Below are 21,837 nucleotides of genomic sequence, written 5' to 3'. Positions count from 1 at the left end.
TACAGATTAAATACTGATGTTATATTCTTTATTACAGATTAAATACTGATGTTATATTATTTATTACAGATTAAATACTGATGTTATATTATTTATTACAGATTAAATACTGATGTTATATTATTACAGATTAAATACTGATGTTATATTATTACAGATTAAATACTGATGTTATATTCTTACAGATTAAATACTGATGTTATATTATTACAGATTAAATACTGATGTTATATTATTACAGATTAAATACTGATGTTATATTCTTTATTACAGATTAAATACTGATGTTATATTATTTATTACAGATTAAATACTGATGTTATATTATTACAGATTAAATACTGATGTTATATTCTTTATTACAGATTAAATACTGATGTTATATTATTACAGATTAAATACTGATGTTATATTATTACAGATTAAATACTGATGTTATATTATTACAGATTAAGTACTGATGTTATATTCTTTATTACAGATAAATACTGATGTTATATTATTTATTACAGATTAAATACTGATGTTATATTCTTTATTACAGATTAAATACTGATGTTATATTATTACAGATTAAATACTGATGTTATATTATTACAGATTAAATACTGATGTTATATTATTACAGATTAAATACTGATGTTATATTATTACAGATTAAATACTGATGTTATATTATTACAGATTAAATACTGATGTTATATTCTTTATTACAGATTAAATACTGATGTTATATTATTACAGATTAATACTGATGTTATATTATTACAGATTAAATACTGATGTTATATTCTTATTACAGATTAAATACTGATGTTATATCTATTACAGATTAAATACTGATGTTAATTATTACAGAATAAATGAGTTATATTCTTTATTACAGATTAAATTCTGATGTTATATTATTAAGATTAAATACTGATGTTATATTATTACAGATTAAATACTGATGTTATATTCTTTATTACAGATTAATACTGATGTTAAGATTATTAACAGATTAAATACTGATGTTAATTCTTATTACAGATTAAATACTGATGTATATTCTTTATTACAGATTAAATACTGATGCTATATTATTACAGATTAAATACTGATGTTATATTATTACAGATTAAATACTGATGTGATATTATTACAGATTAAATACTGATGTTATATTATTACAGATTAAATCTGATGTTATATTCTTTCATTACAGATTAAATACTGATGTTATATTATTACAGATTAAATACTGATGCTATATTATTACAGATTATATGTGACTGATGTTATATTATTACAGAATTTAAATAGGGTGTTATATTTTACGATTAAATACTGAGTTAAATTATTCGATTAATACTGATGTTATATTTTACGTTAAATTTTATTTTTTATTACAGATTAAATACTGATTTTATATATTACAGATTAAATACTGATGTTTTTTTTTATTAAGTTTAAAATACTGATGTTTATTATTACAGATTAAATTATGTTATATTTTTACAGATTAAATACTGATGTATATTTTTACAGATTAAATATGATGTTATATTTTACAGTTTAAAAATATGTGTTATTTATTTACAGATTAAATATGATGTTATTTTTTAAACAGTTTAAAATATGTGTATATTATTAAGATTAAATCTGATGATTTATTACAGATTAAATACTGATGTTATATTTTTAAAAGATTAAAAACTGATTTTATTTTTACAGTTTAAAAATATGATGTTATTATTCAGATTAATTTGATGTTAATTTTACAGATTAAAAAGATGTTATTTTATTACAGATTAAATATGTGTTATATTCTTATTACAGATTAAACTGATGTTATATTTATTACAGATTAAATACTGATTTTAAATTTTTTACAGTTTTTAATACTGATGTTTTTATTATTACGGTTTTAAATTGATGTTATTTTCTTTATTCGGGATTAATACTGATGTTTATTATTACAGTTAATATGATGTTAATTTTTATTACAGATTAAATACTGATGTTATATTTTCGATTAAATACTGATGTTATTTTATTTACAGATTAATACTGTGTTATATTTTTATTTACAGATTAAATATGATGTTATATTATTACAGATTAAAAAATGATGTATATTCTTTATTAGATTAAAAAATGATGTATATTATTACAGTTAAATACGGGTTTATGATTTACTGTTATTACAGATTAAAATGATGTTATTTATTACAGTAAACTGTGTTATACTTTACCGTAAAAATTGTTTCATAACATGTCCAATACCTGATGTTCACACTTCACTCTCACACTAACTTCCCCCACTAACCTGTTCACACTACTTCTACTCGATATCAGCGCTTACGCTTCCCTGGGGATGTTGGTATGAATCATTTTTATTGTTTTAATAACTGATCCAGAGTTACCTCACGTTCCTCCATGTATCTGACGTGATCCTCAAGACACCGAGGAGTTTCAGGTGAAAGTCCACAGATTAACCACACACTCATCCACACTACATTCATCACAAACACATACACACACACACTAAACACATATCATCACATTCTCTTACAACATTAATACACAACTACACACACAGAATTACACACACATCTATATCTCTTGCATTAAATTATACTCACGTTATGTATATTCTATCTAACAACGTTTAAACTCCTGATTATTCTATTTTAATTAAATATGATGTTATTTATAAGTTACATATAGATTTTATATTTTTTCCTTGATTAAATACTGTATGTTTATTATTACAATTCAATACGTTGCTATATAAAATTTATATGATTGTCATTTATCTTTATACAGATTAATACTGTTGTTTATTCATTACGATTATATGATGTTATGATCATGTACAATTAAATATATTTATTTATATTACAGATTAAACTCTGATGCTCCTATTTCTTCCTCCTCATTTAATCTGTGATCTTCTATATAAGATTTAATATATATGTTATATTTATTAAAATTAATGTATGTCATCTTATTATCAATTCAATCTGATGTTATTCCTTCTCTACAGATTAAATATGATAGTTATATCTTATACAGTTAAATAGATGTAATCTTATATTAAATATGAGAATTAAAATCACTTATATTATACAATTAAATATGTTTTATTCTTTATTACAGATTAAATACTGATGTTATATTATTACAGATTAAATACTGATGTTATATTCTTAATTACAGATTAAATACTGATGTTATATTATACAGATTAAATACTGATGTTATATTATTACAGATTAAATACTGATGTTATATCTTTATTACAGATTAAATACTGATGTTATATTATTACAGATTAAATACTGATGTTATATTATTACAGATTAAATACTGATGTTATATTATTACAGATTAAATACTGATGTTATATTCTTATTACAGATTAAATACTGATGTTATATTATTACAGATTAAATACTGATGTTATATTATTACAGATTAAATACTGATGTTATATTATTACAGATTAAATACTGATGTTATATTATTACAGATTAAATACTGATGTTATATTATTACAGATTAAATACTGATGTTATATTCTTTATTACAGATTAAATACTGATGTTATATTTATTACAGATTAAATACTGATGTTATATTATTACAGATTAAAACTGATGTTATATTATTACAGATTAAATACTGATGTATATTCTTTATTACAGATTAAATACTGATGTTATATTTATTACAGATTAAATACTGATGTTATATTATTACAGATTAAATATGATGTATATATTACAGATTAAATACTGATGTTATATTATTACAGATTAAATACTGATGTTATATTCTTTATTACAGATTAAATACTGATGTTATATTCTTTATTACAGATTAAATACTGATGTTATATTATTACAGATTAAATACTGATGTTATATCTTTATTACAGATTAAATACTGATGTTATATTCTATACAGAATAAATACTGATGTTATATTATTACAGATTAATACTGATGTTATATTACAGATTAATACTGATGTTCTTTATTACAGATTAAATACTGATGTTATATTATTACAGATTAAATACTGATGTTATATTCTTTATTACAGATTAAATACTGATGTTATATTTATTACAGATTAAATACTGATGTTATATTATTACAGATTAAATACTGATGCTATATCTTATTACAGATTAAATACTGATGTTAATTCTTATTACAGATTAAATACTGATGTTATATCTTTATTACAGAAAATATGAGTTATTTATTAAGATTAAATATGTGTTTTTCTTTTTACAGATTAAATACATGTTATATTATACAGATAAATATGAGTTATATTATACGTAAATCTGTGTATTATTAGATAATAGATGTATTTTCAGTTTAAATCTGATGTTTATTTACAGATAATACTGTGTTATCTTTATTACGATTAATACTGATGTTATATATTACAGATTAAATCTGATTAATTTACGATTAAATACGATTTATTTCTATTACAGATTAAATACTGATGTTAATTATTACAGATTAAATACTGATGTTATATTATTACAGATTAAATACTGATGTATATTATTACAGATTAAATACTGATGTATATTATTACAGATTAAATACTGATGTTATATTATTACAGATTAAATACTGATGTTATATTATTACAGATTAAATACTTGATGTTATATTATTACAGATTAAATACTGATGTTATATTATTACAGATTAAATACTGATGTTATATTATTACAGATTAAATACTGATGTTATATTATTACAGATTAAATACTGATGTTATATTATTACAGATAAAAGATGTATATTTTTATTACAGATTAAATACTGTGTTATATTATTAAGATTAATACTGAGCTTTTTTACAGATTAATACTGATGTTATTTCTTTATTACAGATTAAATATGATGTTATATTATTCAGATAAATACTGTCATTATTAAGATTAAATACTGATGTTATATTTTTATACGTTAATATGTGTTTTTTACAGATAAATACTGTTTTTTATTACAGATTAAATACTGAGTTATATTACAGATTAAATATGAGTTATATTATACGATTAAATACGATTTTATAGTTTCAGATAAATACTGTGTTATTATTAAGATTAAACGAGTTAATATTACGATTAATACTGATTTTATATTACAGATTAAATATGTGCTATTTTTTCAGATTAAATACTGATGTTATATATTACGATTAAATATGATGTTATATTATTCAGATAAATACTGAGTTAATTATTACGATAATACTGTGCTTATTTTCAGATTAAAACTGATGCAATTTACGATAAATACGAGTATATATACGTTTAAATACTGAGTTATATTCTTTATTACAGATTAATATGAGTCTATTATTACAGATTAATATGATGTTATTATTACAGATTAAATACTGTGTATTTATTACAGATAAATCGTTTAATCTTTATTACAGATTAAATATTTGTATTATACAGTTAATATGATGTTTATTTACAGTTAAATACTGATGTTAATATTACGATAAATACTGATTTTAATTTATACAGATAAATACTGAGTTATATTATTCAATAAATCTTGTTATATTCTTATTACAGATTAAATACTGATGTTTATTATACAGATTAATACTGATGTTAATTATTACAGTTAAATACGATGTATATTTTTTTAAGATTAATACTGATTTATATTTACAGATTAATAAGATGTTATATTCTTTATACAGATTAAACTGATGTAATTATTCAGATTAAATATTGTATATCTTATTAAGATTAATACTATGTTATATTATTACAGATTAAATACTGATGTTATATTATTACAGATTAAATACTGATGTTATATTTTTATTACAGATTAAATACTGATGTTATATTATTACAGATTAAATACTGATGTATATTATTACAGATTAAATACTGATGTTATATTATTACAGATTAAATACTGATGTTATATTATTACAGATTAAATACTGATGTTATATTCTTTATTACAGATTAAATACTGATGTTATATTATTACAGATTAAATACTGATGTTATATTCTTACAGATTAAATACTGATGTTATATTATTACAGATTAAATACTGATGTTATATCTTATTACAGATTAAATACTGATGTTATATTCTTTATTACAGATTAAATACTGATGTTATATTATTATTACAGATTAAATACTGATGTTATATTATTACAGATTAAATACTGATGCTATATTATTACAGATTAAATACTGATGTTATATCTTTATTACAGATTAAATACTGATGTTATATTATTACAGATTAAATACTGATGTTATATCTTATTACAGATTAAATACTGATGTTATATTATTACAGATTAAATACTGATGTTATATTATTACAGATTAAATACTGATGTTATATTATTACAGATTAAATACTGATGTTATATTATTACAGATTAAATACTGATGTTATATTATTACAGATTAAATACTGATGTTATATTATTACAGATTAAATACTGATGTTATATTCTTTATTACAGATTAAATACTGATGTTATATTATTACAGATTAAATACTGATGTTATATTATTACAGATTAAATACTGATGTTATATTATTACAGATTAAATACTGATGTTATATTATTACAGATTAAATACTGATGTTATATTATTACAGATTAAATACTGATGTTATATCTTATTACAGATTAAATACTGATGTTATATTATTACAGATTAAATACTGATGTTATATTATTACAGATTAAATACTGATGTTATATTATTACAGATTAAATACTGATGTTATATTATTACAGATTAAATACTGATGTTATATTCTTTATTACAGATTAAATACTGATGTTATATTCTTTATTACAGATTAAATACTGATGTTATATTATTACAGATTAAATACTGATGTTATATTATTACTGATTAAATACTGATGTTATATTATTACTGATTAAATACTGATGTTATATTATTACAGATTAAATACTGATGTTATATTATTACTGATTAAATACTGATGTTATATTATTACAGATTAAATACTGATGTTATATTATTACAGATTAAATACTGATGCTATATTATTACAGATTAAATACTGATGTTATATTATTACAGATTAAATACTGATGTTATATTATTACTGATTAAATACTGATGTTATATTATTACAGATTAAATACTGATGTTATATTATTACAGATTAAATACTGATGTTATATTATTACAGATTAAATACTGATGTTATATTATTACAGATTAAATACTGATGTTATATTATTACTGATTAAATACTGATGTTATATTATTACAGATTAAATACTGATGTTATATTATTACAGATTAAATACTGATGTTATATTCTGTACTTTATTATTAAATGTTCAATTTGTGAAGATAAACACACTGATGACGCCATCACACTGTCACATAACCATCCAATCACAGACGACGCTGAGAAACGTAACTCTGAGTGACAGGCCTTCCACCAACGGTAGTGCGCCTACGCAGTTGACAGATTGTAGGGGGGCGGGACAAGGAGCCGCTAGGCAGCACAGGAAGAAAATGGCGGCCGTGGCTGCAGAGCCAGGAGCTGCAAGAAGAGAAGAAGAAGAAGAACCGGGAACGGAACTACCGAGAGAACCGGGACCGGAACTAACGGGACTAACGGGAGAACCGGGATTGACCCCGCTGCAGAGTGCCAGGCCGCGGCCGGAGCTCTGGATGGAGGATGGGGGGGGGCAGCGTGTCGGGCCGGAGCTGCAGGCGGGAAGCGTCGATGAGCCAGGAGAGAGAACATGCTCAGACCGGACCGGGGGGGGCCGGTTCTCTCCCTTGGTACCGGGGGACCCTGAGGGGGGGAGGGACGTGTCTGCGGTGTCCCGCAGCACCGAACCCCGGGCCGTCTTCCTGCTCTCCTTCCCGGCCCCCCCTCCCGTTACGGAGGCCGGTCTGTCTCTAACGGAACCGGCAGAACCGACAACAAACGAGACCACGGACCGAGCCGAGCCCGCTGGCTGGGACCGGGACCATGAACGGGACTACACTCTTACACCCGCAGAGGTTCGGCTGTCGGACCCGGAGGAGCGTGACTCCCCCCCGACTGGCCGGATGTCGCTGGACTCCGTGAAGCAGGAACCCCCCTCCGTTGATCTGAGTCCCGATGATCTGAGTCCTGGTTCCGAAGTCCGGGTCTCCCTGGATCATGTGATTAATGACGCACTGGTGGTGTCCTTCCAGCGGGGGCAGCAGTTGTTCAGTGGGGTCCTGATGGACGTGTCCCGCAGGTAAATATAAACAATAACATGTTAATCAGTCATTAGCGGACAGGTGAGATACTCTGATTACATACAGGTTAGGTACTCTGATTACATACAGGTGAGGTACTCTGATAACATACAGGTTAGGTACTCTGATTACATACAGGTGAGGTACTCTGATTACATACAGGTTAGGTACTCTGATTACATACAGGTGAGGTACTCTGATTACATACAGGTGAGGTACTCTGATTACATACAGGTGAGGTACTCTGATTACATACAGGTGAGGTACTCTGATTACCTGCAGGTGAGGTACTCTGATTTAGGGATGGGCATTCGATTAAATTGTCTTAATCGATCGTCGGGAGAATTAACGATTGATTTAAGATTAATCATTAATATTTTTATATTAAAATTCACTATTTATAGGGTATATTAAAAATGCAATGAACATACCAAAAACACAGCGTGTTTTCCTCATTGAGAGATTTATTACAAGATGGACAACTCTTGGCTCCAGTCTGTAGGATTGCAATCCAGGGGTGGGGGAGCCTCCCTCAGAAAGTTATGAAGTTCTGCTCCTTCGATGCCAGACTCGCATTGAGTGGTATAGTGCTCCCCAAGGAGTTCTGTCATAGCAGAGACCCGGGACTAGGAGGCCGTGACTCCAGTGTTTGCGCTCCCCTCATCGGTGTCAGACAACACAGCCTCGTCTCCCCCAGCCTGTGGGATAGCCGCCCTACCAATCACCACTGCCTCTCCCAGTTCAACCAGTTTCATATTAGCAGCCATTTTCTGTGTTGGTGTGAGAAAGCCCAGGTGCTTGTGACGAGGGTCCAGCATTGATGAGATCATGGGGGCAGATGGCACAAACTCATCACACTGAACCTGTTTCAATATATGATGGGGGAATCAATAAGAAAAAATGCTGTATCTAAATAGGCAACACAACGCAGATAAGAGGCAAGTATGCATGTAATTAGGCCTACTCCAATTGGCTATTAATTATGGAAATCATTTAAACTAAGAGAAACAGTTTAGCTTACATTCATTCGCTTGATGAGGGAGGACCGCACTTTTGCTTTGAATTCGATGAGTCTGGGCCCGTCATCTTCACTGGGTATGAGGTGGATATTGATGAGGCCGAAGGTGACGGGATAAGTGTTCGAGATGGAGACGTCTTTCTCTGCAGACATAACCGTGGAGGCACATTTAAGTGCTGACAGCACAGGCTGTGTCCTCCATCATCTGCCAGTACTCATCCTTCAACTCCAGGATCCTGGTATCTTGAAGCTTGGTCCCGGTTCGGTCCGACAGCACAGCAGCAACAGCCCACCGCTGCTCCCCCAGCCGATCAAACATCTCGCACACCGAGTTCCAACGTGTTTTACACGACTGGATAAGCCGGTGAGTTGCGAGACCCATTTGCTCCGGTTTCTTTTGCAGTGCATTGGATGCTGCAGTGCTGTGATTGAAGTGGCTAACAAGTTCACTAGCCGCTGATATTACCCGATACAGATACAGTGCAAATCCGTCATTTATGGCCAACTGGAGGGTGTGTGCAAAGCAGGCAACGGAAATCCAGTTCACTCTGGAGGGCTTGTTGGCAGCAACAAGATTGGCCGCATTGTCACGAACGCATGCAATAACTGGGTCTTCAAGTCCCCACTGCTCTACAGCTTCATTCATTTTCTCAGCGAGGTGGTCAGCTGTATGCCGGCCTGGCAGGTTTTTCTGTGAGCAGGACCGCTGAGTTTATTTGCCAGTTATCACTGATGTAGTGGCAGGTGATGGGGATGTAGCTCTCAGCTGTTAAAGCGGTCCAGCAGTCTGTGGTTAGAGCAACTCTTTCAGCTGTGCTCAGTTCTTTTAACAGCTCCTGCTTCCGTTCTTCGTGGTGAGTTTCTATCAGTCTGGTGATGGTAGGTCGTGACGGAATGTGATATGCTGGTTCCAATAAGTTTATCAGTTTTCGCAAACTTTCGCCCTCAGCAATACTTAAGGACAGCATATCCATCTCAATGAACTTGCAGATCCCTTGGGTAATTTTCTCTGCTCGTTGAGCATCGCAGCTCCTCTGTGTTAACACGGAGTTGATGCTAGGTTGAGACCGAGAGCAGGATGCACCGCCACTAACCAGGGTCGGATTCGCGTTTTTCAAGTGGTACATCATTTGAGTCATGGACAAGTTGTACATATGTACTTATACACAGCTTCGCAGTGTTGGCAGTGAACTGAGTCATTTTTAAATCAAAATGGTCTCAGGCCACACTTCGCTGTGACCTCTTCATGATTAATTTTGAAATACACGGAAACTCGCAGATATCTGAGTAGGCCTGTGGCGTTTATTTCAAACATTGCCCCCGTGTGGTAGATGTTTGATTGCTGTCACATAGCGAAATTCATTGCATTCCTTCAAGATGCAACAGAACCTGCATTAGTTTTATCGATTAAAAAATGAATGTCACCGACAGAATTCTTAATGAATAATAAATCGATCGTCGATTAATCATGCCCATCCCTACTCTGATTACATACAGATGAGATACTGTGATTACATACAGGTAAGGTACTCTGATTACTTACAGGTGAGATACTCTGATTACATACAGGTGAGATACTGTACATACTAGTGATGCGCGGGCTGGCCCAAAACCCGTGGGTCCCGCGGGCTAGCCCGCGGGTCGGGCGGGCCGGGTTGTTTTTTTCCGTGGAAAATGCGGGTAGCGGGCGGGTCGGGTAAAAATCGCAATTATTCCAGCTATTATAGTTATATGTATCCGTTCATATGCTTGTCTTTTGTGTAAGGATAAAATGGGGTTTTCTCCCTCTCTTCCCGCTCCGTCTCATGCACCGCACACAGGCAGCAAAGGGCAGCAGCAAGCTGCGAGCTATGCCTCCTGTCAATCATTTGTTTAGCGAAAATAATAGCCTGCCGTGCATCTCCTCATAATTGTGAGCAAAACCCCTCGTTAATAGGCCTACCGTTTGGCAAATCACGACGTAAACTCACTGGTATCTTTTTTTTTTTTTCTCCCATTTTCGCGGGTTGGGTCGGGTTGGGTTAAAAAATCAGAGCGTAATTTTGCGGGTCGGGCGGTGCGGATTGGCTGTCACGATGGGTTGGGTTGGTGCGGGGGTTAAAAATCCTTAACCCGCGCATCACTAGTACATACAGGTGAGATACTCTGATTACATACAGGTGAGATACTCTGATTACATACAGGTGAGATACTGTGATTACATACAGGTAAGGTACTCTGATTACATACAGGTGAGATACTGTACATACAGGTGAGATACTCTGATTACATACAGGTGAGATACTCTGATTACATACAGGTGAGATACTCTGATTACATACAGGTGAGATACTGTGATTACATACAGGTAAGGTACTCTGATTACTTACAGGTGAGATACTCTGATTACATACAGGTGAGATACTGTACATACAGGTGAGATACTCTGATTACATACAGGTGAGATACTCTGATTACATACAGGTGAGATACTGTGATTACATACAGGTAAGGTACTCTGATTACTTACAGGTGAGATACTCTGATTACATACAGGTGAGATACTGTACATACAGGTGAGATACTCTGATTACATACAGGTGAGATACTCTGATTACATACAGGTGAGATACTCTGATTACTCTGATCCAGCAGATCATCAGTCTTTATTAGTAGTTATAGAAGAGTGCCAAGTTGTCAATCCGTTTCAGTATCTCAATGTCATAAAATGTTGGTGTCACTTCCAGTCTCTAAGGTTCTCATGGTGTGTTTGAGTGTTTAAGGTCCTCACGGTGTGTGAGAGTGTTTAAGGTCCTCACGGTGTGTGAGAGTGTTTAAGGTCCTCACGGTGTGTGAGAGTGTTTAAGGTTCTCACGGTGTGTGAGAGTGTTTAAGGTTCTCACGGTGTGTTTGAGTGTTTAAGGTTCTCACGGTGTGTTTGAGTGTTTAAGGTCCTCACGGTGTGTGAGAGTGTTTAAGGTCCTCACGGTGTGTGAGAGTGTTTAAGGTTCTCACGGTGTGTTTGAGTGTTTAAGGTTCTCACGGTGTGTTTGAGTGTTTAAGGTCCTCACGGTGTGTGAGAGTGTTTAAGGTTCTCACGGTGTGTGAGAGTGTTTAAGGTTCTCACGGTGTGTGAGAGTGTTTAAGGTCCTCACGGTGTGTGAGAGTGTTTAAGGTTCTCACGGTGTGTGAGAGTGTTTAAGGTCCTCACGGTGTGTGAGAGTGTTTAAGGTTCTCACGGTGTGTGAGAGTGTTTAAGGACCTCATGGTGTGTTTGAGTGTTTAAGGTTCTCACGGTGTGTGAGAGTGTTTAAGGTTCTCACGGTGTGTGAGAGTGTTTAAGGTCCTCACGGTGTGTGAGAGTGTTTAAGGTTCTCACGGTGTGTGAGAGTGTTTAAGGTTCTCACGGTGTGTGAGAGTGTTTAAGGTCCTCACGGTGTGTTTGAGTGTTTAAGGTCCTCACGGTGTGTTTGAGTGTTTAAGGTCCTCACGGTGTGTTTGAGTGTTTAAGGTTCTCATGGTGTGTGAGAGTGTTTAAGGTTCTCATGGTGTGTGAGAGTGTTTAAGGACCCCATGGTGTGTTTGAGTGTTTAAGGTCCTCACGGTGTGTTTGAGTGTTTAAGGTTCTCATGGTGTGTGAGAGTGTTTAAGGTCCTCACGGTGTGTTTGAGTGTTTAAGGTTCTCACGGTGTGTGAGAGTGTTTAAGGTCCTCACGGTGTGTGAGAGTGTTTAAGGTCCTCACGGTGTGTGAGAGTGTTTAAGGTCCTCACGGTGTGTTTGAGTGTTTAAGGTCCTCACGGTGTGTTTGAGTGTTTAAGGTTCTCACGGTGTGTTTGAGTGTTTAAGGTCCTCACGGTGTGTGAGAGTGTTTAAGGTCCTCACGGTGTGTTTGAGTGTTTAAGGTTCTCACGGTGTGTTTGAGTGTTTAAGGTTCTCACGGTGTGTGAGAGTGTTTAAGGTCCTCACGGTGTGTGAGAGTGTTTAAGGTCCTCACGGTGTGTTTGAGTGTTTAAGGTTCTCACGGTGTGTTTGAGTGTTTAAGGTCCTCACGGTGTGTGAGAGTGTTTAAGGTCCTCACGGTGTGTTTGAGTGTTTAAGGTTCTCACGGTGTGTTTGAGTGTTTAAGGTTCTCACGGTGTGTGAGAGTGTTTAAGGTCCTCACGGTGTGTTTGAGTGTTTAAGGTTCTCACGGTGCGTTTGAGTGTTTAAGGTCCTCACGGTGTGTGAGAGTGTTTAAGGTCCTCACGGTGTGTTTGAGTGTTTAAGGTTCTCACGGTGTGTTTGAGTGTTTAAGGTTCTCACGGTGTGTGAGAGTGTTTAAGGTCCTCACGGTGTGTGAGAGTGTTTAAGGTCCTCACGGTGTGTTTGAGTGTTTAAGGTTCTCACGGTGTGTTTGAGTGTTTAAGGTCCTCACGGTGTGTGAGAGTGTTTAAGGTCCTCACGGTGTGTTTGAGTGCTTAAGGTTCTCACGGTGTGTGAGAGTGTTTAAGGTTATCACGGTGTGTTTGAGTGCTTAAGGTTCTCACGGTGTGTGAGAGTGTTTAAGGTCCTCACGGTGTGTTTGAGTGTTTAAGGTCCTCACGGTGTGTTTGAGTGTTTAAGGTCCTCACGGTGTGTTTGAGTGCTTAAGGTTCTCACGGTGTGTGAGAGTGTTTAAGGTTATCACGGTGTGTTTGAGTGCTTAAGGTTCTCACGGTGTGTGAGAGTGTTTAAGGTCCTCACGGTGTGCTTAAGTGTTTAAGGTCCTCACGGTGTGTGTGAGTGTTTAAGGTCCTCACGGTGTGTTTGAGTGCTTAAGGTTCTCACGGTGTGCTTGAGTGTTTAAGGTCCTCACGGTGTGCTTAAGTGTTTAAGGTCCTCACGGTGTGTGTGAGTGTTTAAGGTTCTCACGGTGTGTTTGAGTGCTTAAGGTTCTCACGGTGTGCTTGAGTGTTTAAGGTCCTCACGGTGTGTTTGAGTGGTTAAGGTCCTCACGGTGTGTTTGAGTGGTTAAGGTCCTCACGGTGTGCTTAAGTGTTTAAGGTTCTCACGGTGTGCTTAAGTGTTTAAGGTTCTCACGGTGTGCTTGAGTGTTTAAGGTCCTCACGGTGTGTGTGAGTGTTTAAGGTTCTCACGGTGTGTTTGAGTGCTTAAGGTTCTCACGGTGTGCTTGAGTGTTTAAGGTCCTCACGGTGTGTTTGAGTGGTTAAGGTCCTCACGGTGTGTTTGAGTGGTTAAGGTCTTCACGGTGTGCTTAAGTGTTTAAGGTTCTCACGGTGTGCTTAAGTGTTTAAGGTTCTCACGGTGTGCTTGACTGTTTAAGGTTCCAAAATCACATTGGTCTTCTCATACAGCGTCTCTGTGTAGTATCTCCATTCACTCTCTGTCCTAACGCCTTGTCTGAGCGCCTGCCCCCCCCTCCTATGAGCCCAGTGTGCTCTGATTGGTCAGCTCACCCACTCTGTTCTGATTGGTCAACAACCAGAGAGGCTCCGCCCCTGTCTAACAGAGTGCTGTCCCAGCCTTCCCGTTACAGCTGAGCATCAGTTTATGTGTTACAGCCATATATGTTTGAACTGGAGTCCGGTCCTGAACAGGACAAAGACCAACGTGATGGACCGGATCCACCGTCCCAAAGTAGACTGGAGCAGGCGGTATCACAGTGGAACCTTTTTATTTTGTGTCGCTCTGACATTTCAGATGTTAGAACTGAAACGCAGTAGGAACAGCCCCGTCCTTCAGTATCGCCATCAACCTGTGCAAGGTTTCTTAAACTGTCGTCCGTAAAATGCCGGGCACACACTACAGTACCTCGAACCGTTGAAGGAACAGAGTTAAAATACATTTCAACCACTGACTTCTTCAGGGTTCTGCCTTCAGTGAGGCAAACAGATGACATTTCAGGGCACAGTACTTCCTTGACATTTCAGCCTTCCAACAGTAATGGTCGGCTGGCAGAAGGTGTGCCTATTGGTCTATAGCTATGAGCGTGCCAACTTGCCGATTGGTCTGATTTAGTGACGTCAATAGTACCCGGAATCTCCAATGAGGCGTTTTAGTGCAGCATAGACACGTCTCTCCTGCTTCAGAGTGTTACTCGCTACAGGGTGTACTCTGTGGGTTTGTGACTTAGCAGACCGTTTACATGCAGTAAAAGCTACATAACACAGGAAAGGACGGGTTATAACCCAAAAAGCATAATAGGGGACCTTTAAAGTTCCCATGGGGTGCTTGAGTCTTTAAGGTTCTCATGGTGTGTTTGTTGCAGGTTCGGACCGTACGGGATCCCTATAACTGTGCTCCCCCGGAGAGACGACCGGAGTGGCCCTCTGATGATGTCATTGCCTGACGTGGAAGTGTCCACCAAACAGGAAGAGATTTCACCCCCTGCCCCCCCCAGCTCCAAACTGCCACCGCTGTTCCAGGAGGGGGCTCCGTACCCCCCCCCTCTGTTCCTCAGGGACACCTACAACCAGGCTTTACCTCAGCCGCTGCCGCGTAAGATCCGCCGTCCGAAGAGACGCTACCGCTGCGAGGAGCCCACCTCCATTATGAACGCCATCAAGCTCCGCCCTCGCCAGGTGCTCTGCGACAAGTGCAAAGGTGTTGTTGGGGGGGGCAGGGAGTCCCAGGAGGGGCCCCGTGGGTCCTGGTGGGGGCAGGGAATCCCGGAGGGGCCCCGTAGAACTGAAGGATGAGGCGTCACGGCGGCGGAGAGCTGCTGAAGGACAGGTTTCTTCTGAGGTCAAACGTCTGAGAGGGGACGACAGGCGCCCCCCTAACGACAGACGCCCCCCATCAGGGATCCACGTATCGTCTTCAGCTTCTTCCTCCTCCTCTCGGGTCCTGAGGGGCGGAGTGTCTTCCTCTGGCCGCCTGTGTCTGAACTCTAAGAAAGCCCCCCCCCCCAGAGGCCCGGCTGCTGACGTCTCCAAAGCCCAGCAGGCCCTGAAGAAGCTGAGTGGGGCAGTGGGGGGTCCAGTAGGGCCTGCACAGCGCCGACCCAGAGACCAGGACCTGGATCAGGACCAGACCCGCAGTAAGGCAGTGACCCGGGCCTCCTCCCTGCAGAACCAGAGGGTCCACTTCACCCGCCGGCTGCAGAGCGCCGCCCCCCCCACACTGCCTCCTAGGATGCGGCTCAAACCTCAAAGGTATCGAACAGATGACCAGGTTTCCCCCCCCTCACCCCCCAAGCTGAGCTCACGCTCACCGCCCACCAAGCCCATTATAAGCCCAACGCCTCCCCCTCCCTCCAGCACAGCTCCTACCCTGGAGCCCCCCCTCTGTGCTGCGTTAGAGACACAGGAGGCCCTGTGTCCCCCAATGGAGGAGGGGCCCTGCTCATCCCCCCCATCAGAATGCAGCTCCACAGATACCTTTGACCTCCTCCCCCCTGGACACCCGCCCACCTTGTTAGAGCCACTTTGCCCCGCCTCTTCCTCCCCCAGGGCCAATGAGACACCGGTTGATGGTGGGGATGGGGGTGATCTGAAGAGGAGTAAGTCCTCCTCGTTTTCCCCCCCTCCTCCCACGTTGGAGGGTGAGGAGGAGGGGGGGGATCTGAAGAGGAGGAGTAAGTCCTCCATGTCGCCCCCCCCTCCTCCCCCGGTGGAGGGTGAGGAAGCGGAGGGTGAGATGAAGAGGAGGCATAATTCGTCCTGCTCCCCCACTGCCCCTCCCCCGGTGGAGGGTGAGGAAGAGGAGGGTGAGATGAAGAGGAGGCATAAGTCGTCCTGCTCCCCCCCTGCCCCTGCCCCTCCCTCGGTGGAGGGTGAGGAAGAGGAGGGTGAGATGAAGAGGAGGCATAAGTCGTCCTGCTCCCCCCTTGCCCCTCCCCCGGTGGAGGGTGAGGAAGAGGAAGGTGAGATGAAGAGGAGGCGTAAGTCCTCCACCTCGTCCTCGTCCTCCTCCTCGTCCTCCTCCCCCCCCGTGTTCTCTAAGCCCGTCTCGAAGGTGCTGCTCCCCGACGGGCGTTCCCTGGGTCTGGGGGACATCGTGTGGGCGAAGATCTCGGGGTTCCCCTGGTGGCCAGCGAGGGTTCTGAGCATCACGGTGTCCAGGCGCAGCGACACGGGTCTAGCTGTCCGTCAGGAAGCCAGGGTCTCGTGGTTTGGCTCCCCCACCACCTCCTTCCTCCCCCTCACCCAGCTCTCCCCCTTCCTGGAGAGCTTCCAGTGCCGCTTCGACAGGAAGAGGAAGGGTCCGTACCGCCGGGCCATCGCCGAGGCTGCCAGCGCCGCCAAGCAGCTAACGCCGGAAGTGCGGGCGCTGCTCACTCAGTTTGAGACGTAGCATACTACCCTCCCACACTAAACACAACTACCCCAACAACAGGGTGTAGGAGGAACCCCTTCCCCCTCATGTACCCATCTGTCACACTGCTTCCTGAGGGCAGTATGCGGGGCTTCTTGTGTGGACGGGGCCTCCGTCTCAGGTGTCAGTCAGTGGCAGCGTTTAAAGAGAGGCAATGTCCAGGTGCATCATGGAAAACAAGGTCTGGTGTGCCATGTGTTTATTATGAATCCTGGAGGGGCAGCTGATTGGCTGGCAGCATGATGATGTCACACATTTACATATGTAATGATAACACTAATTAAGATGGAGCGCTAAGCTAACAGAACGGGGGGGGGGGGGGGTTTGTAAACATTTCGAGAGTAATGTGGACCGTTAAAGGGGGGGTTATTCTCAAAATGAGTCTTTACCTTATTGCTGCATTCTGATTGGATGCTGCAAGGTGTGAAACGCTGTCACTTCTGTTTCTCGTCCTGAAAGTCAAACTGTGAAACGTGTTGTCCGAGCAGAAGCTGGTGGACCTTCAGGGTCCGGACAGGTAGGCCTTACTGAGTGTTAGAGGCTGATGAAGACGAGGAGGACGAAGGTTTCCTGTCTGTTTGCAGATTAGAGACACTGTGGGACAGACGGAGACGTTGGACTTTATTAAAGTCGCTGTATGTTTTTCTCATGTTTTAAATCTATTAAAAACTGTCAAATCAACCCTTCTTCTGTGGTGCTTTCACTGTCGGACAGGTTTCTCACCTGCAAACAGATGATGGTAGACGCTCCTGAACATGAGCGCCTGATAGACTAGGGTCTGAGCGGTCCCGGTCTATATCTTCCACGCTTCAGAGCAGTAAAACTTGAAGGAAATACAGATATTTATAATATGGTATTTATTTATTGGCTGTCTCTCTCTCTGCAGCGCGACGCTGACGAGCTGCTGACAATCCTGCGCTGTGATTGGCTGAGAGGCGGGGGTCACGTGGACATCCACTTTTGATAACAATAATATATTTAAGAGTTATATTTATAAAGAGCTTTATCAGTGAGGTTTCCATGGAGACCAACATGTTTGAATGTCCAATCAGCATTCAGATCATTAGTGAGAGTCCTGTCCGCCCTGCAGGGGGCAACAACGAGTCACTACCAGAACCCGAACGCACCACAGCTTCACAACCCACTGTTAGCTTAGCACAAGAACTGGCATCAGACAGAAACTGTTAGCATAGCTTAGCACAAAGACTGGCACCAGAGAGAAACTGTTAATATATCTTAGCACAAAGACTGGCATCAGACAGAAACTGTTAGCATAGCTTAGCACAAGGACTGGCATCAGAGAGAAACTGTTAATATATCTTAGCACAAAGACTGGCATCAGACAGAAACTGTTAGCATAGCTTAGCACAAAGACTGGCATCAGAGAGAAACTGTTAGCATAGCTTAGCACAAAGACTGGCATCAGAGAGAAACTGTTAGCATAGCTTAGCACAAAGACTGGCATCAGAGAGAAACTGTTAGCATAGCTTAGCACAAAGACTGGCATCAGAGAGAAACTGTTAGCATAGCTTAGCACAAAGACTGGCATCAGAGAGAAACTGTTAGCATAGCTTAGCACAAAGACTGGCATCAGAGAGAAACTGTTAGCATAGCTTAGCACAAAGACTGGCATCAGACAGAAACTGTTAGCATAGCTTAGCACAAGGACTGGCATCAGAGAGAAACTGTTAGCATAGCTTAGCACAAAGACTGGCATCAGACAGAAACTGTTAGCATAGCTTAGCACAAAGACTGGCATCAGACAGAAACTGTTAGCATAGCTTAGCACAAAGACTGGCATCAGACAGAAACTGTTAGCATAGCTTAGCACAAAGGACTGGCATCAGACAGAAACTGTTAGCATAGCTTAGCACAAAGACTGGCATCAGACAGAAACTGTTAGCATAGCTTAGCACAAGGACTGGCATCAGAGAGAAACTGTTAGCATAGCTTAGCACAAAGACTGGCATCAGAGGGAAACTGTTAGCATAGCTTAGCACAAAGACTGGCATCAGAGGGAAACTGTTAGCATAGCTTAGCACAAAGACTGGCATCAGACAGAAACTGTTAGCATAGCTTAGCACAAAGACTGGCATCAGAGGGAAACTGTTAGCATAGCTTAGCACAAAGACTGGCATCAGAGGAAACTGTTAGCATAGCTTAGCACAAAGACTGGCATCAGACAGAAACTGTTAGCATAGCTTAGCACAAAGACTGGCATCAGAGGGAAACCGTGGGTACTTGTTGTAAAGGTTCATTAAAGTGATTAGACTGATTTCAATTTAAAACTGTAATGGTTTTATTTAATCTTACCTCCACCAGATGTAAGTAAATAAAATAAATGATCAACTGTGAACCGTGACTCGGCTCCTGCAGGTTTTTATAGGTTTACGAAATGATTTAAAGGCTTTATTTCTGTGATCTGAACATTATGCAACTGTGACGAAAGATATGAGAATGATTATAATTATTACTGTAAAGTGTACACACTGCAGAGGATACAAAAATAAACAGCATGTGATAAAATTGATTGGTTATTAGATTATTGACCAGAATATTCACTCTTTAAAGTAGAGACTCTACATACTGATATACACCTGAACATCAGCAGGAGAGGACTCTTTAAAGTAGAGACACTACACACTGATATACACCTGAACATCAGCAGGAGAGGACTCTTTAAAGTAGAGACACTCCCATATGTTTTTCCCCTAAAACATCAGCAGGGAGGACTTTTTTAAAGTAGAGCTCTACATATGATTTTCATAAACCTCGCGGAGGGGGACTTTTTAAAAATAGAGAAAACTACATACTGATATAAAATGAAAACCCGCAGGAGGAGGATTTTTTTTAAAAGTAGAGATTTCCATACTGATTTTACACCTAACTTCAAAGGAGAGGACTTTTTTAAAGGGTGAGAAAACTAATTGATATCCCCTTTAAAACATCAGCAGGAGAGGCCCTTTTAAAGGGGTAGGGGGTTTTTCAAACTGATATACCCTTTGAACATCAGCAGGAGAGGTCTTTAAATTTGAGACACTACAAAATTGTTTTTACACCTGAACATCAGAGGGGGAGGACTTTTTAAAAAGAAGAGACTTACATACGGGATTTACACTAAACATCGAGGAGGGGATTTTTAAAAAGTAGAGACACTACTTAGATATACACCTAAATTTTTCAGCAGGAGAGGACTCTTTAAAGTAGGCATAATACGATTTTACACCTGCATCAGCGGGAAAGAGGCCCTTTTAAAAAAATTTGGGACGCTCCCTTTATGATACACACCTGAATTCAGCAGGAAAAGGAAACTCTTTAAGTAGAGACACTACATACTGAAAAACCCCTGAAACTTCACAGGAGGGACTTTTTAAAAAGGTAGAGACGAAACTTTACTGATACACCCTAAAACATCAGCAGGAGAGGACTTTTTAAATTTGGGGGACCCCTAAAACTGTTTAAAACCTGAACTTCAGAGGAGGGGGACTCTTTAAAGTAGGGACTTTCATATTTGATTTACACTAAAACATCTGCAGGAGAGGACTTTTTAAAATTTTTAGAGACCCTACTTTACGATATACCCCCTGAACATCCAGGAGAGGACTTTTTAAAAGTAGAGAACTACATATGTTATCCCCTGAACATCAGGGGGAGAGGACTTTTTTAAAAGAAGAGACTCTACATACTGATTTATCCTAAACATAAAGCAGGAGAGGCCCCTTTTTAAAAGTGGGGGACACTACATACTGATTTACCCCGGGAAAACCAGCAGGAGGGAAACTCTTTAAAGTGGAGACTCTACTACTGATTACACCTAAACATCGCGGGAAAGGGGGGGACTTTTTTAAAGTAGAGGACACACAAAACTAAATATACACCTAAAACATCGCGGGAAAGGGGGCTCTTTAAATTTGAGAAATAAATACTGATTTTACCCCTGAACATCAGCAGGAGAGGACTTTTTTTAAAGTAGGGACACTACATACTGATATACCCCTGAACATCAGCAGGAGAGGATCTTTAAAGTAGAGACTTAAAACTGATATATACCTGAACATCAGCAGGAAAAGGTCTTTAAAGTAGAGACACTACAAATGATATCACCTGAACATCGAAAGGCAGGGACTCTTTAAATTGGAGATCTACATACTGATATACCCCAAAAACTTCAGCTGGAGAGGACTTTTTAAAAAAGGTAGGGACACTACATATGATTACACCTGAACTCGGGCAGGGGGG

General features: G+C 38.5%; 1 protein-coding gene across 1 annotated transcript; it reads left to right on the top strand.

Annotated features, from left to right (window-relative positions):
* The first annotated feature begins 7,519 nt into the window (after window positions 1-7,519).
* Window positions 7,520-20,128, top strand: pwwp2a (PWWP domain containing 2A). Its single transcript, XM_063895617.1, has 3 exons — window positions 7,520-8,304; window positions 15,551-15,907; window positions 15,945-20,128. Exons 1-3 carry the CDS (start codon window positions 7,583-7,585, stop codon window positions 17,575-17,577), a joined length of 2,712 nt encoding a protein of 903 aa, XP_063751687.1. The 5' UTR covers window positions 7,520-7,582; the 3' UTR covers window positions 17,578-20,128.
* Window positions 20,129-21,837: the final 1,709 nt, after the last annotated feature.

This window comes from Eleginops maclovinus, chromosome 11 (assembly GCF_036324505.1).
Source record: "Eleginops maclovinus isolate JMC-PN-2008 ecotype Puerto Natales chromosome 11, JC_Emac_rtc_rv5, whole genome shotgun sequence".
Lineage (NCBI taxonomy): Eukaryota > Metazoa > Chordata > Actinopteri > Perciformes > Eleginopidae > Eleginops > Eleginops maclovinus.
This window is presented reverse-complemented; position numbering and strand designations above follow the sequence as displayed.